Source organism: Trachurus trachurus (genome assembly GCF_905171665.1).
Source record: "Trachurus trachurus genome assembly, chromosome: 17".
NCBI lineage: Eukaryota > Metazoa > Chordata > Actinopteri > Carangiformes > Carangidae > Trachurus > Trachurus trachurus.
In genome coordinates, this window is record NC_139900.1 from 30,307,808 (window position 1) to 30,325,784 (window position 17,977).

At 43.1% G+C, this 17,977-nt stretch overlaps 1 protein-coding gene across 2 annotated transcripts; it reads right to left on the reverse strand.

Moving 5' to 3' along the window:
- Positions 1-970: 970 nt before the first annotated feature.
- Positions 971-16,823, reverse strand: kctd1 (potassium channel tetramerization domain containing 1). Of its 2 annotated transcripts, none has more exons than XM_083992218.1 (5): positions 16,747-16,823; positions 7,220-7,398; positions 6,038-6,182; positions 4,524-4,829; positions 971-2,131 (listed from the first exon to the last, which is right to left on the reverse strand). In XM_083992218.1, exons 2-5 carry the CDS (start codon positions 7,381-7,383, stop codon positions 1,970-1,972), a joined length of 777 nt encoding a protein of 258 aa, XP_083848344.1. In that variant the 5' UTR covers positions 7,384-7,398; positions 16,747-16,823; the 3' UTR covers positions 971-1,969. The 2 variants fall into 2 exon arrangements, with proteins under 2 accessions (XP_083848344.1, XP_083848343.1); XM_083992217.1 differs by lacking the exon at positions 16,747-16,823 and adding an exon at positions 13,387-13,549.
- Positions 16,824-17,977: the final 1,154 nt, after the last annotated feature.

A 17,977-nucleotide genomic window follows, 5' to 3' on the forward strand; every position in this document is an offset into this window, starting at 1 on the left:
CATTTATCTCCAGGCAAGAAAGGAAACATGAGTATTTCCCAAAAGACTATAATTATTGAGAGTGAATATTTTTAAAAAATTATGCTAATTTGAAATGATGAAGAATTTGTGGGTTTTTTTTGTAAATGGATAGTTATTTGGATTTAAGAGTGATATGTTGCTCTGAACACTTGACGGTCAGGAACACTTCTTCCAATTTTAACGCTTAGCTTTGACTTAGAGTTGATGTGTTTCACACCTGCTTCATGAATACTCATTAATTTCAAGGGAACAGAAAGTTTTGACTTTATGATTGAGAGCAAAGCATTGCTGTGTACCACTCACATCACAGTTGCACCTCTAGCCTCTGAGAATAACAGTCAGTCAAAAGGGAATCTGGGGCAAAGAGGCCTGAAAGGGAGACATATAGCATAAAACGTAGATAGCCAAAGAAAGTGGAGATTCTGCCAAAAGCGATGAAGACAAGACGACAGGGCTCTGTGTGGGATTTCACTTTGGATTTTGGCCCTGCAGGGATATGAGGAAGCACAACTGACAGGACTTGCGTGGAGAAGTCGGCTCTATTCAATATAACTAAGTAAAGGATGCCCGAAGTAGTCACTGATGCACCAGCATAAATCCTCCAAGGTACAATATTGCCTTAGTGAAGTTAGCTTTACCTCTCTGGTTGTAGAGCTAAAACACAATTTAATGTACAAGATTTTGTGCCTTATTTGTCACTGCACACATTTGGGATGATAGAAATCTTCAGTGGTAGAATAGATGCAGTAAATCCAGGTTTTAGGAAGAACTATCTAACCACTGTGCTTCAAATGCAGCACAGAGCAGACGTAGCAAGTGTGAGAGCAGTCCCTACAGCAATGCAAACACAGTGAACAGACACCATGACAACTTTAGTTGAGATTTATTTCACATTTTTTTGCTACATTCCTCTTTACTCAAATCTAGGGAGCGTAGGTGGGTCAGTCGTCTTAGAAATACTTTATATTCAACTTCATATCAATATGTGCTACAAGTAAAAGTGATCTTGGAGTGGGTAGTACAATAAGCTTTTAATCTGTTCAGTCATGTCGGAGGCAACAAATTTGCTTTAAAAAGATTCAATGTAAAAAACACAAACACATATACAATGAAAAACTTTACAGGTCATCACTCAGAGGAATATTATGATCCAATTAAATAATTCCCAAGGTAGCACATGGGGGTTAGTAGTTCATACTCCCCAATGAGGCAAATGGTGTGATATAATAATTTACTGAATTATGTTCTTTACTGCTTATAGAGTGGTCTTTTATGTTAAATTTTGATGATGCTAATGTCAACTATATTTTATGGCATAATCCAATAACGTAACTTCCATTAAGGTAAAAAAGCAAAAAAAAAAAACACTTCATTTTTATCACAATATTCAACATCATGTTAATTGTAAAAAAAAAAGAAGGATGCTTTGTTGAAACTAATCGTTTATGACAACTGAGACATTCTGTACTGTAAGCAACACATTAGTGACCTTTTTACAGCGAGGGATAAAAACAGACTTTGCCAATTTACCAGTGAGAGAACAAAATCAAGTCACTGGTGACAAGCTATGCAACATACTACGTAAGCGATAAAGCCTTTTTAATTTATATGGGTATAATAGAAATCATATTCAACCTAATGTAGGCTCCAAGTTTTAAAACAAACTTTGTTTGGGGATCCAGCGTATATAAATCCTTTTTAAATTGGTTTACGGGGGCAAGACAATAACAAATGTCCTTGCAATCTCAAACTTATCAAATGTCTTGTATCTTCTTACGGCAAAAATCTCCTGTTGCACCTCTTTTTTATTCTCTAGATGGTTCTCAAGTTTAAGAAAACAAAAACATCAACAAGGAAACGAAGAAAAACAGAGTCCACAGAGCTCTGCAGCATCGAACGTTTTGGCTGCCACAGAAAAGTCTAGCACCTCCTACTGCTCAGGAGGATTCTAGTCCAGCTGCTCCTGCTTTATCCTGTTTGAATTGGGTCCTCGCTGACCTGTCCTCCTCAGTTCCCTCCTCAGGACATACTCGCTGAATTGGGATGAGTCCACGCCGCCACCGCAGGAGCCAGCAATCTCGAAGCCACGTTGTTGGAGACGCTCTAGAACCTAAAAGAAGACGGACAAGAAAGAAGGAGGGAAAAGTTAGAAGCAATGCAGGACATCAGTTATAGTAGGAAAGGCCATAATTAGCACCCCCTATAAGCAGTCTAATGACACATAGCATGTATTCATCTATCTTTGATTGCCAACCTTGTAATTCAGATGCCAGATAAATCATTTGTAGAGGTCGACAAGTCATCATAAAGTGTGGTGCTAAATCATTAATGTAACCTTTGACCTTTTGTTCATAACTTACATGACTGGAAAAAGCACAGAACACCCCCCCCCCCCCCCCCCCCCCCCCCCCACACACACACACACACTTAGATGCTGCAGAGTTAGTGCTAAGTCTAGCATTGGAAATAGCTTTGGGAGTAAGCTGCACCAACATACGGCCTGTGACGGGAATTTGGATGAGACTTCCACAAAACCAAGAGCCTCTCATTTTGCCTCATGCCATATTTTCATTGTTTTCTGGTGTATATGTGTGTTTGTCTGTCTGTGTGTGTGTGTGTGTGTGTGTGTGTGTGTGTAGCTGGTCTCCTGATCTCGCAGCCTTGCAGACATCTACAGACGTGTCCAGGGGGGCTGTAGGATCACATTCCATCGAAGAGGCCCCAGGGAGCAGTGAGGCTTTCTCTCTGCCACTTGGCTCAGTGTGGGCTGCTCAGCAAAACCCCCTCTCCCCATTTTCTCCCCCAGCCCCAGGCCCAAGCCTCCGCCAAAACTACAAAGGTCCCCCTACTGCTGGCAGCTCTCTATGCCCCCCTTCTTTCTCTCAAAACCCCCGCCCTGCCTCCATTAGCCGCAGATACAGCATCCACCGCCGGCGTGCTTTAATAACCAAACAGGATTATGGGCCCTGCCTGGGGACAACCTGCCAGGGAGCATGCTCACTCTCTTGCTCGCTCTCCACGACTCACACACTTCAGAGACGGGTTTGTTTGTGTGTGTTTTGGGAAGGAGATGGAGATTTGACTTCCTCAGATGGAGACACAGTCCAAATCATTGTGAAATCTTTTTAAATATGCCTCTCCTCCATCATTTATTGACGCATATCGGAGGATCTTACCATCAATGAATTAGTGGAATATCAATATATAATTGGAGAAATACAATATTGCCAAATACACGCTGAATATAAAAGATGAATTTAACACGCCTTTCTGAATGTAGAGGCTTTGGTTTTACGGTCCTGTTTTAGTCTTACAAGCGCTGTTCGGGCAAGAACCCAAAGGATAGAATAATATTAAATCCTTTCTATACAGTGTCAAGAGTACACTGGCCTTCAGTCCTTCAAAGGAACTTGGATAATGAAAGACTTCAAGATATAGTTTTGCTGCTCTGCAAATCACAACTTTCTCAACACCTTTAAAATGTTATGGAAAAGACTGGTTTTCTAACTCCCTGCTCCTTGACTTCATTATCTGAATTCTTGTGGATCTGCGAAACTCTATCTCTGAACTTCTTTTTGGTAAGAAATCTTACTAAAAACGTGTCCCACTGATTTGTTTCTTGGACCAAACAACTATGTATGTGGAGTTGCTTGGCTTGATTTTGATTTTTAAATTGAGCATTGATCCAGCAACCCCCTCAGACACTCAGGGGCATCGTCTCATCTTATGTCTACTTAAGTGTTTCATTGCATCCTGAATTGCCTACTTTCTCTTGCTGTCAGCCAGTCCTCCCCCCATCCCACCCCGAGTTTCCACATTCATGTGACTCTCTCCACCATAATTTAAGGTGCCAAATACTCCTTCACTTGTTGAGACTAAGTCTACAATTAGCCATTTCACTGTCCAATTTTAGCATGTTAGCATGCATGTCTGCTTGAAGATTGAAAGTTTAAAGGAACCCAAAACGACAAAAAGATTTACTTGTAACTGTTTTTCAATTTACTCATAAGGCAATATTGGGAAAGATGTGAGGACCGATGATGTGAGTGTTGCAACGGAATACATAAGAGTTTTAAAAAAAATGTGTAGCTGAGTATTCACCAGCTCCAGATCTACAGTCAAAATCATTATTCCAGTCAGATCACAGAAAAGTAAAGATGGTGGTAGACTTGCGTAATGATGGCTTACTAAACTGATGCTTTGATGAACTCATCAAAGAACTTATTTTTCTGCGAGGCTGTTCTTGTGATTCGATTAGATTAAAAAAGATAAGATTTTGCAATCAGACATAAGTACAATTTGAAAAGTCTACAGTATAACAGCAGATGAAACGAAGCTGAATGAACAGATCATCACCTCAGTTCCTTGGGCTCACAACTGAATGGAAAGAAATAAAGAAAAAACACTGCTTTGTCCGACCTTTCAGTGTTTAGACGTATTGAGGGAATAAACCGCTCTGTATCGACGACCATACAACCACAGCATCCAGAATCTCCTCTTACCTGCACAGAGTTGAGGTGGCAGTACCCGTTGAGCGGGAAGCGGATGACATGCGTGGAGTCATGGTTCCATCCGGCATTGACGGAGTTGCACATGACATCACCGATCTCCGGAAACACGTCTTCGATCAGAGCCTTGTCGCCGCTGAGCGTGATTCTCTCGCCCAGGTCGGGGGCGACACGCACCACCAGGCACTCGCACGGGCGCGACACCCGCCCCAGCTCCTGGTCCTGGCGCCAGCGCTCCAGCTCTGCAAGCATGGGCTGCAGCTGGAAGTACCGCGCCTCCTCATACAGCAGACTGTAGTCCTGAAAGAGTGGGGGGGAAAAAACTATATGTTGAGTTGCTCGATATTGTGGTTCCTGTTTTATGTTCACACATTTTATTGTACCAGCTCAGTCTCATTCGCACAAAATATTTTTATGGAGCAGGTTTGAGGCTACTAATGCTTGCCAACACAATTAAAGGTTTTATCAATTAATATCTAATAAGCTCAGAAACCCCTTCAAACAATACCATTTTCATATCTACAAGTATTGTTTGAAGACAGCTCCCTGCATATCAAGGTAGACTGCACTGCACTGGAGGCTGCTAGCTAAACGCAGCATGCAGCACATGTTGCTATGCCAGAGCATAATAACCAAAAACAGACTGAACTTAATCAGTTGATGGTTGTGATTTTCTTTTTCATGTGCATCCAAACCCGAGACACAACAACAGGGATGTTTGAAACCACCGTTCTACATGAACGAGCAATAAACCCGAGCCGAGACACTATTCAGCAAAAATTACTAAAGATACCGAGTGGCGGAGATGTGGTGCGACGTGTAACACAGGGCTGCGCAGGGCAGAGGAGGAGATCCTTTACCCACAGGACTGCAGGGCCTACAATCACACCATATTCAAGTTTTCTCATGCTCCTCTCCCAAATCTAACCAATGTGAATGTGGCCTTAGCCTGAACTTGAGCCTGTCTTTTGTCTTTGCTTATTTTAGCTGACATACTTTCCACTGATTGAGTCACACTGCGGACAGTCCATCAGATAATGTGGTTATTTGTTTTCTCCCAGGGCAAGCTAAGTAATTACTGGCTAAATGACACATAAGAGTAAAAAAGAAAGAATGCTAATGTGTCACATACAGTGCGACTCACCCTGGACGGAGAAGTGGCACGAGAACATAGAGCAGAGGAGAAATTTAGCACATGCAATGTGGTCATGGGCACCACAGATGCAAGCTTATCGCTTCCCTTACATATCTGAAAGGGAATCTTTGGCTGCTAATAGCTGGAGGGGAGCAAACTGCATCCCATGATGAATAAATGCATCAGGGCTGAGCTTTGTTTGGAGGAGCCCTGATATTTTGTCTCCAGCATGGGAAGCGTTTGCAGCGATTCAAGGAGCGGACCGGTGACCAAAGGCATTCCATGGCCTTAGCATTCATTGTGTGCGTTAAGGTTGTAGGATTGCTGACTGGCTGATGGGAATTCACAGTTTCTAGGATAGACTTCCACTCACTTTGAAGTCATCTGGGATGAGGAGCTTGGACGTCCTGAGGAAGTTGAGGATGTAGCGGAACATGTGTCCATCCCTGTCAATGAAGTAGTGCTGCTTCAGGCTGTCCAGGACTATAGGCTCTGTGCCATCAAAGAGACGACCAATTCTGCCCACAGAGGTGGGAGGGGTGGCAGGTTGGACAGAGAGGGGGGAGGGGGGAGGAGGGAGGGAGGGAGCGAGGGAGAAGGACAACGTGTCAACATTAACAAAAGTTCACAGCAATATTCTATTTAAAACATTATCTCTACAGTGCTGCTCCGGAGATTAGCACTGCACTGTATGTGGTGGGAGAGAAGGAATGAAAAAAAGGAAGGAAGAAAGAGTCAAAAATGATACAGTGAAGCAAGAGCATGTGCAAAGGATGGTGACTCACTCAATTTTCTAAAGCTCTGAAATGTTTTTCACACCTAAGCACGGACATGAACACGTTACCAAGCTTGCATCAATCAGAGAGGAGGAAGGATGGAGAGAGGAAAAATCAGAGGCAACAAAAAAAAAGTCAAACAGAAAGAAAGAATAAGAAAGGACAAGATTAAAAAAAACAGAGGTGGTCTGGGGAGGTCAGGGCCAGCTGGTTGTTGGTTGCCCTAGGCAGAGTGCCAGTCACCCTCAGGCCCAGGCTCGGGGCGACAGTGCGGCCTCCCCGCCTCCAGATGGCCCCATGCCCTTTGGCCCTTTACTGCTGCTGTGACATCTGTCAGAATAACCAAGTTGCTTTTGTCTGAGCGCTGCATCCTGCACTTGAAAGCTCCTACAAATTGTTTACTGTTCAAAAATAACTGTGGGCTTCATACTTGACAAGGAGACATTTAATGATACTTCCTGATAAATTTGATGAAGGAGATAAGAGAGGCGATGTTTGATTAAAAAAAAGCAAGAAAAAAAAGCAGCATCTCTGATGAGTGCATCCATGGGATATTTTTGTGATATAAAGAGATGTGACATTTGACTGTTTAATGTCAGAGGATGACATTAAACATAAAACAAGATGGCATTACAGCAGTTGATCCTGACAAACATGCCCGACTTGAGCGGGATAAACTCCTCATAACAACACAGGACCTCTCTCGGTTTGGTTTAATTTCCCATTCAACAACACAAACTAACTTTGAATACACAAGCATGGTAGTAGAACAAACTCACCGGGATTCTGGGAATTTTGTTAAGGTGGCCAGACTGCTGGTGTACATGTGTCCGCCCACATCGATGTGCACAGGGGCGTTGGACTTGGTGAGCTGTGCAGGTGTGGGGATGCCCTGGTTACTCAAGGGAGACACTGGTGACCGTGTGATCATGGGTCTGGACATGCTGGAGCGATGATCCTGTTTCAGACAACACAGGGGAGAAAACATGATGACACGTGGAGGTGAGATTGGCAAGAGGATGAAATCGGATTGTTTTCCTGCTACATATCAAAGATTTTTTTTATAATAAAGGACACTGTTAACACGACCACGCAGGAGTTCACAAATAAGATTTATAACATTTCCATCCAGACATTAAAAAAAATCTAAAGATTTCTGCAGTGCAACACGCTCCACAGTGCTGGAGGGGTGCAAGGGAAGATTTTTCCTGTGCAAGTTAGAGCAGCCTGACCTTGACCTGAATGTTGCCACAAAGCACATGCATCCACTCCTGTGGGCCATAATCTCCAAAACCAAATTAATTTGGAGCATCAATCTCACAGTCTTGGAAATGAGCAATAATGACTCTTGATTTGAATACAGTAATAGGATTTGGAGAAACTGTCTCTTGTTAACCTACAAACACCATTAGCAGAGACAATTTCTTTTCAGCTCTCAGAAGAAAATTACTTTACCCCCCAAAAGTTTCAGAGCCTGAGTGAGGAGGATGGGAGAGAGAGAGAGAGAGAGAGAGAGAGAGAGAGAGAGAGAGAGAGAGAGAGAGAGAGAGAGAGAGAGAGAGAGAGGGAGTGTGTGTGTTTGTGTGTGTGTGTGTCTGGGAGATCTCATTTAGGGAGCATTACTGGATTTAGATGTTATAAACATTTGCTGGGGAAAAAATGTTTAACAGTAAATGAAAGTAGGTAAGCATCAAACAGAGGACTGTGCGAGCCAGACATTGAAATAACGTGACAATTAAGTGCGCACTCTACATTTAAGGACAGCAGGAAGACAATCTATTCACACACTGCATTCATTAAAAAAAAAAAAAAAAAACTACCACTTCACTCCTCCAGCAGAAGTGACAGGTCGAGAACGATGTTTCCGCGTCTTGTCTTTCTTTCTTTCCTTCTTTCTCACTTTAACTTCTACACAGACAATATCGGACTTTTTACGCGTTTACCTGCGCCGGCATCACTGTGGTTGGAGATGAAGTCAGCGAGTGGTCATTTTGCTTGAGAGACGCTGCGGGAACGGGCTCTCCCCTGACTGCGAACATCAGTGAGGGCTCCCTGCACTCCGCCGCCGCCGCTCGGATCGGGAGCCGTTTGAGGGAAGCGTGCACGGACTCATCCGCAGAACTGATTGGACGCGGTCGCTTTCTCGCTTTCTGATGCGTTAAGTCCATGATATCCGTTTCGTCCATTACCGCGCTGACTTTTTTTTTTTTTTTTAAAGGTTAACAGATGTGACGCTGTCGACTCGACTCTTTTTTTTCTCCTTTTCTCCAAACACACCTGCAAAAAACTGTGGAGAGAGGGGGGTTTCTATAGCGAGCACACCGGGGGAAGAGCGGCGCCGTGGCTGTCACACGGAGCGGCGTCTTTGCAATGGCTGGGAGAAGTCAAAGCCCCCGACAACATTAGCATTGTAGCGCCTGCGGCTCTTTTTGGGCTGTCGCTGTTTCAGTGGCAGGTATGTGTGTCGCATTTTCAGAATAAAACAACCCCTCCGCCCGATAGGCAACAGAATGTGATCGTCTGGTTTTGGTGCGAGTCGGGTCAACGAGCACATCTGGACCTGGACCTTCCACCGCTGGCCTTTGCCCCCCTCCTTTCTTTTTTCCTTTTTTTTTTGTGGAGCAGTGTTGCTGCATGTGCGCGGTCACACACTCATCCTGACGTTGCTGCTGCCCCATTGTTCCGCATGCTCAAACCCTACTTTAACACAACAGTCCCAACAAAGTCACAAAGTTTAGTCTGTGGCACGACCCAAAACACTGGCTGCGACCGAACCGAACCCACTCCAGCACCTACTGGACCACAAATTCTCCCCTTTATACATCCACCAGCCACAAACACACACAGAAAATCATAAGCCACTTGACTGATCTTCATCTTTTCAATTACACATGGGGACTATCAGTTCACATCCCTCCAAAACATCTGTCCCTTGGAGAGGACAAACACTTCCTGATCAGTTCCTCATTAGCTTTGTGCTTCACAAAGGTCAGAGATAGGCTGTGTAATAACTGATGACCACACCAACCCTTCACTAATAATCACGGAGTGTAAAAAAAAACAAACAAAAACAAAAAACAGACCACAACATGTCCAATTGCTCTTAAAAGTACTGCCACAGCTCTCTCCTGGGCTGTTTTTCATAGAAAATGCAAGGAATCCACAATTTTTAATAACATTCAGATTAAAATTAATTAGTTCAACCACTGGCCTTAAAACATCCACATTCCTGCTTCTCATTGGCAGTGTGAGTTTCACACCTAGATACCCAATTAGCAATTAAGCTTGCCTTTGAGTGTAGGCCTCCAATGCGGTGTGTGATCCTGGTCTGATTTGCATGCCGCTTGTGCACGCGCTGATAAGCGCAGGCAGCAGCCATACATAGTTTTAAAATTCAACTCCAGAATCCCTCGCAGAAGGCAAAGGGGCCTGCAGGGCAAAAGAGAGAGAAATCACATGGCTGCTCTTCAAAAGGGGACCTGTGTAAGGCAGCCGGCAAAGTGCGTGGGATCACACTCAGAATGCAGGTAATTTGTTCCCTGACTAATTTGTGGAGATGGTGGTGTGTGTGTGTGAGTGAGTGTGAGAGCGAGTGTGTGCCTGTGGAGAGTAAGTTCTGAAAACAGCTTGGTGGAATTGGATTTCCTCAAAGCCTTGTCATCGCAAAGGTGGATTGAGTGTAAAATCTGTAAGGCATTATGGAAAATTGCAGGGGAGAGAGAGAAGAGAGAGTGAAAGAGAAACGGGTGGTTGGGTGGCTGGGTGGGTGGGAGGTGGTGGAGGGGAGGGGGGGTTGTGGGGTTCTGCTTTAATATCACAAAATCATTCAGAGTTGGTAGAAGTAAAGGCAACGTGTGCTGTCGACCTTTTCTTGGTAGTGAAATCCACGTCAGATCGCTGCCTGTTAACAGTTGTACCTCAAGGATGGTCCAAAGGTCACGGCATCCTCAGAACCCACCAGTAAGCACACACCACTGATGCTCATGTGTCTGCAGATCCTCTTCACCAACTCTTTTTCCCCCTCTACCTGTTGCCATTTTGAATTCACCATCATACAGCTTACGAAAACCATATGTCTGTGTTGTGGACCTGTTCCCAAAAGTTTCCAGCCCTCATGAAACAACTTGAGATGTATGTGTTTACGGCTTTCGCTCCTTTACGCAGCCTGTGTAATCTTGTTGCACCACAGTATGCGCAAACAAATCTAAAACAGACTCAGTGCATCAAAGCATGGAGTACATGAGTTGCTCCGGTTACCCCTGTTGTTTTCCAACAGTGGTCTTTCAGTGACAGGCCTATGATGCAAAAAAAAGAGAAAAAAAAAGAAAATAGAAAAAAGAAGGAAAGATGATTTTCTTCTTTTATATTTTAAGAGACAAACACTATAGCTCTCTCTCTACAAAAACCTGAGAAGCCACTGTGTGTCTGCCACTACAATAATCAAAGGGCCTGTTGGAATCAGCATATACAACAAACTAGCTTTCAATTTTCCATCCCACAATGCAGCACTTCAGTGTTTCGACATATCGCACAAGACACAATTAGCATTTCAGATCAGAGCATTAACATTCAGTTTGAGGCAGGCAGACTGGTATTTACATAATCTGGATGGGTTGTCTCTGCTTTGGTGCCCACGGCCATTTGTTTCAAATGTCCACACACACACGCACACACACACAGACAACTACAGACTTTGGGCTAACTTCAGTCACTGCAAAGAAAGAAAGAAAAAAGCAGGTAGGGAAACAGTCATAACAAAAAGGTGTGGGTAAATATTATGGGCTGGTGGCACGACTAAGTGTGTGTGTATCTTTATGGTCATTAGGCATTATAAATGTCACTATTCTTTGCAACAGTTTGCTAATATAATTTCTCCTCTCACTCTGTTGCAACATGTGGACACACAGAAAGTCCTGAAATGTGGCAACAACTGCGGTTTTGTTGCGTGTTTAAAAATGCATGTACTTCAGATATATGTATAAGATTGTGTGCGGTTCGCATCGTGTCACACTCACAGCTCAAAGCTGGCTGTAATTCTTAAAAGCACATTTCTCAGTTAGCAGCAACAGCAGCAGCTCAGAAAAGTTTTCGGGGGGTGACAAATGCAGAAATGTGTTTAGTATAAAAAACACTTAGGCCTATTAAGTGAAAGGATGGAGAGGTTGCCTGGAAGAATAAGTGTAGTTACCAGTGTAAATAAACTACGCCTGTCCCTGCTCCTTAAAGTGGAAATATAATAATGGGATATAACACATTTCCTATCTTGAAAAGCAGAGGTGGCATTTCAGTGCAATGATGATTCACACTGTTTATGGGAATCAACAGTGCAGTAGAAACTGAGCATCTTCAATGAATTACAGGCAATCTGGACCTTACATTTAACATCCAAGCCAGTTACATCACTCCTCCAGCGGCCTGTTTACCCAACTCAAACACACAATTATTCCCGGAGTTTTACCACAAGTGGGGCCACTAAAGCTCTTTGTGGAGTTACTGTAGCAGTGACATCACAGATAAGGAAGTGTGATGAGCAGAGTGTTGCTGCAGGCTGTTGGAGACGGCGGTGCATGTTCACTGGCACAGACTGAAGTGTCCCAAGGCAGAGGAGTGGCAGAGCCATAATATGAAATACAATAACAGCATTTTTGTCCAAGGAGTTCTTAATATAGTCAAGCACCACTAACTTCCAGCTGATGTGTCCTCATGACAAATGTGATGTGGGCTCACTGATGTGCCTTATAAGTATTTGTCTTCTTCCAAGATCAGCCTGTTTGTTAAATGTAATCTTAATAGGAAACAGATGCAGCAGATACAGATGCTGTACATACAGTAAATGTGGTGTGGGTTTGTTATTACAGCGCCATCAAGTGATCGGTCCTGACAAGCCCAACATCTCAGTCTCACTCTGTTTATTCACGCGTCCTCTGAAACGGGTAAAAACCGACAACAGGCTATGGCTCACAGGTGACCCTAAAGTTAGAAGATTTTTATTTGGGATCATACATTAAATAAACGTCACCTTAAGTCTCACCCCGCAGTGGGAAAATATGTGTAATTAGCCCATGTATTTTTTTTAATGTATATATTTAGAAGGGATAACTTTGTGAAGAGACGCAAGCGTTCATTTACACAACCCGTGGTTCCACAGGCGGAATAATACATCGGGATTGTGACTTTGTAAACTATATTTGCCGATTCGCATCCGGACCTTGGAGTTGATTACGCACGGCGCGGTCAGGGAGCCAAGAGAGAGGAAAAGAGACAGGACACAACCCGCTCCTGTTTGTGTCTTTGGTTTACATAGGCTAAATGTGATTCTCTTAACACGACCGCGGCTCTTATTAAAAGGCTGCTTCACAGATTCTGCATTGACGTGTGTAAAAGGTACATCCTGTCTTACAGAATAAGGGAGAAGAAAAAAAAAAAGCCTGCGGCAAAATTACTCCACAATGGCGTCTTTCATTAGACGATCTGGGGCAGCCAGGAAGCACAACTGTTTCACGACCAGAAAAAAAAACTGACTTCGAAAAAAGAAATGAAAAATAATCATCATCATCGAGGAAAACGGCATAAAAACAAACGAGGGTTTGAGTTAAGTTTACGAACAAGTTATACAGCAACAGCGACACACGGGAGACGGTGATGTGTTCGGAGCTGAAACGCGCCAGGAGCGAATTCACACGGTGGATAAGTAAGAGTGTTTGCTCGACAAGATCGCAGTGTAATCCGCCGCTCGTTTAGACCAGATGTACCACAGCCTTGTATATTGTAGTCACGCGCATACATTTGTACAGTTACTAAGGAACAATAGCCAGGAAGTGGTTAAATATTTTTTAAGAACTGTACCGCTCGAATCGCTTGGCACATGCGTAAAAGCTGCTGCGCCTCAATGTCCCAGTCCATCCAGCCTCGGAAATAATAGCAAACCAAATAAATCTCCGCTTACCTGAAACATAGAGCGGCATAAAGTATCTTTTTGTGCACCTTTTCCCTCCGATTTGGCCCACGATCTGCTTCTCTTCCTACACCAGCGAGAAATGCAATAGCTTGGCTAAGGTAGACAGAACAAAATACAGAGAATACTTGCTCCAGGGCTCCGAAACCCCTCAAGGCAAAGATCAGGATACAATTAGCTCATGTCTCTGCCCCAGTCTAAACCAATCTGCAGAATAAAACTGCGAGCAAAGGGATCACAGCAGCAGAGCCTCAGTCTTTGTTGAGTTTATGTTTTTATAAAATCAAATAAAGAAATCTTTTTTTTTTCTGCATTTACAACACCCTCACTCCTCCTGCCTCCAACTTGCCTATTGCCTCCCTCTCGCAGAGAAGCTGATTTTAATCGTTATGATTAGTTTTGATGTAACGTTCCCTCGGGCGATTTCTACAAATGGATGGAGTGTTTCTTTGCCAGGGAGGAAAAGCGGCAGATGATGATAATTATATAGATTGTTGGTGGGAGCTTTCTTTTTTTCTTCTTATTTTTCCTCTTCTACCTCTCTCAAAACATCTAACCTATCTAAGCCAGTTCCTGCACCAACACATGCCATATACTCCTGCATGTGCATTAGACAACTTGTTGATTAGCCTGGATTCAACTTATTAAATTAATGGAATGTGGTTAATGAAATTCCCACTCTGTAGTTTCTCCTTTGTAATCTCCTCGGTCTCTTTTCCTCCCTTTGGACAACCTCCAAATGACGTAGTTGTATAAATAAGCACTTGCAGCTTGCCTTGCCCCAATCAAGTCTGAATCAGTGCCTGAGGGTGATGTCGAGCTCATTTCAAATGTTCAACCATGCATGATTTCAGGAAGATTGAGGCACTTCTGAGGCTTTTAGAATTACTTAGGGGATGCAGACAGTGAAGGAATGACTTGTTTAAAGACATTCCTGTTGTAAAAAAAAAACCTTCATGTGAACACACACGGTTATTCTGTGTGAGTGGCGAGTGCTATTTCGTGTCCACCTGGAGATAAAATTGACAGTCATTTCTTGACATTCTCAACAGTTATCCCGACTCCATGTCTAATGCAACAAGGCTGAGGTGTCCACTCTTGCGCCCCCTACTGCTCAGAACATCTACTTGTGTTTTAGCAGCAGCTATGAAGGCAAATCAGTATGGGCATGTTATTGTAACACAACCCATCATAAGAACAGAGAAAACAACTATTTGAAGCAAATATTTACAAACAGGCAGAGGATGTAAAATGTTCATCCAGGGAGAAAACTGAATCCAAATTTGTTTTGAAGCGACGGTGGAATAAGAAATCCGCGCCGAGGGACCAGTGATTGATGGATGCGAGCGCACAAACATAAGCATTTTCCACCCCTCTTCATCAAAAGAGCTCCCTTCTCACAGCATCTCTGTGCAGATGATAAACAGGGTTGCTCTTGAGAAACACACATACACACACTCCCATCCCTCCTCATCCTCATCCGATCCAGGGATCATTAAACTTTCCACTTTTTGACCAGTATGTCCCACAGGAAAACAAACACAGGATTAAAGTGTCACCATGAAGTTATTTGCCCCAGAGGTTATGCTGGCCGGGACACACACTATACACTAAGCCTTGCCTACTAAGGATACACACAGTCAAACACACTCACACACACATTTTTAATGCCATTAATCTGACAAACTGTAGTGAGCAGAGAACACCTCGGGCCTTAAAATACCCATACGTTATCCATTTTCCACACAAATGGAGCCCATTCCTAATGGGATCCTCTCACTTTAGTATTTCAAATATGCATCAGATGTTGTTGAACCTAAACAGTGCAGATCTTTGAATGCAATGTGATGCTTGATGCCAAAAAGACAAAAGAGAGAGAGAGAGAAAAACAACAGTAATTGTTCTAATGCTGCTGCGGAGGAGTAGTATTTTCCTTGGATATAACTGCTACAGCAGCAACAGCAGGCAAGCGCTGGCTGGCTGCGCCATATTTTGGTGAACAAATTATCCAGATTGGTTGCAGATGTGTGTTTGCCCCAAACAGAGACTGTGTAGCCTCAATGACATCATAGGGTTATAAATGCATACACAAGAGAAAAGGAGGAGAGAGGAATCCTGGAAAACTTTTTTTTTGTTTTGGCTTGCAGGAATTTTTGTGAAAGGGACTATGGCAAAAGAAACAATAACGTCGGTTATCAGTCCTTTCTGTCACAACTGAAACACAGAAAGCATGTTGAGCTACGTTTTGAAGGAATGAAGCGGAAAGTCAAATTCATAAACCATAAAACACACCTTATCTGAAGTCAGTATGTTCAGCATTTAGCCCGCTGTACCACTTTACTTAACTTGATGTGGTTAGCTATAGCAGCTTACGGTGACTCATGTTGGCAAATTTTGAATAAATATCAGTGTAACGGACATTACTGAGTCATTTTGCTGGCTTTATATGTATATATATTAATCTGTGCTATAATTACACTGCATTAAACATTTTACCGTTATCCAAAAGATTTTGGGGCCTATTTATGGTCCAAAGTTACATGATTTCACTTCAAAGCTGGACTTTGATCTAGTTTTAACACTCAAAGGAATGCTCTGTACTGTCATTATCAATTGAAAGTGATAACAGTCACACATTTGTGGCATCTGAATGTATAATCTATCATTAAGGAAAAAATATACTGATTCTCCTAATCATCTACACTGAATGACATGGGGGTACCTGATCCTTCGGAGCCAGTACGGACTGAGAGAGATGTTGGTTTTACCCTCAGACCATATTAATAACTGCTGCTCTACTCGCCACGCCCGTCTGATGGCCTGTGGTTATGTAAGGGAGTGGGATGGATAAGGGAAAGTGCTGAAGCTGCTCCAGAGCCTGACTCAATCTGCCCTGCGGGGTTGCACAGTTTTAGGCCAGAACTGTTCATCAAATATTATCCTTTGCACAATAATAAAAATTTGCTTTGGAGAATTTCTCTGCTGCTAGAGGGAAGAACAAGCTCCACCATCAGGTATGCCCCCGGAAGGTTAAACATTAACATTGGTAATTTTCCTTTTTTTCCTTCTTTTTTTGTGAAACAGGAGCTCTCTTGTTCAGTTAGCGATGGCAAACAGTAAAAAACTAACAAGCCTGTGTATTGTGTCGTTATTCAAACCCCCTTTTTCAGAAACTTCTCCACAGAGTTTACATAGTGGAAGTTTCTTCCATGTTGCTACAATGGAGTTACATCACTTTACCACACTTGACTCTGACACACACCACAGACTCTACTCTGCTTAGGAAAGAGGTCTCCTTTTTTGCGATTGGAAAAAGCGTGATCAAAAATCAAATCAATACTGAAAACTCACAGTTTTTTTCTGTAACTCAGAAAAGATGAGGATCCCATTCGTATGGTGTCACTTGCAGCCCTGCTCGATGGTTTCCCTTTCAGCCCCCAAATGCACCCATCCCACCCACAGTGGACAGAGTAGTGACACTACTGAGAGGGGAAGAGAGACAAGAGGAGGGGGCTGCTTGGGTAATGCTGGGAGGCTCTAATAAAATGTAATCCTATTATATGGTTCCCACTAGAGGGCAACAATAATAAAGGTTTCCCTAATAACACGAGCAGACCAAACCCAAATGGAAAACAGCTCCTCCGGTCAAGTCCCACACTTGCACATATATCCTCTCATTAACCCAATTGCTGTTGGGCCACATTACACCGACAGGCCTTCGAGATTTAGCCGTGATGGCGAGGCAAGAGTTAAGTCAAACAAATGTGTTTCATCAAACTGCAGTTTGGGCTGCTCTGCATAAAGGAATTGAAGGGAGGAGGAGGAGTGAGGGAATGTGTGCGGGTGGGAAGTTGGAAGCAGAGCCCCGAGGAAACCAATCAGAACTTCTCCACCCTCCCTTCCTGTGTCAAAGCCACCGGGGTCTCAGGTGTGTGTTACATGAGCTAATACCTCCCAAACTTGATTGTTTGTGTTAGAGTAATCAGAGTTTTGTAAATTACCATTTTGGAAATGATAGTCCTATCATTGGTAAACAAAATCACAATACAGTGGAGGAACCACCACAAACTAGAAATCACACGATAAGGCTTGATAGCTTCGTAAAACCTGCGAAAATGATTATGAACTTTAATACCTCCTCGTGGGCCAAATGAAATGAAATATTTCTTAGTTGTAAAGTTACAAAAAAGCTGGGATTTCATCAGATCAGCTTCTTTACAAACTCTTTGGACAGAATCAGTGGAAGCCACTTTCTCTGAATAATATCGGCGAGAAGTGGCGTTCTCTCTGCTGGCAGAAGACGTAAACACAGACTCGCATATTTATATGATTTGATAATGTAATGAATGAGTTATTTCGTTTCTTAGCTTTCTCAAACAAATGCGGTAAAATATTCATCATAAGTGACAAGGTGAGTGAGAAGATCAATCATTTGCTCAAGACAGCTTGAGTTATTAAGTGAGCCAATGTAACAGTATTACAAAACCCAGAATAATAAAGTTATTTATCTCTCTCACTGCATGTGTGTGTGTGTGTGCGCACACGGGGGTTGTTGTTGTTGTTGTTGTTCTGGTGTGTAAGT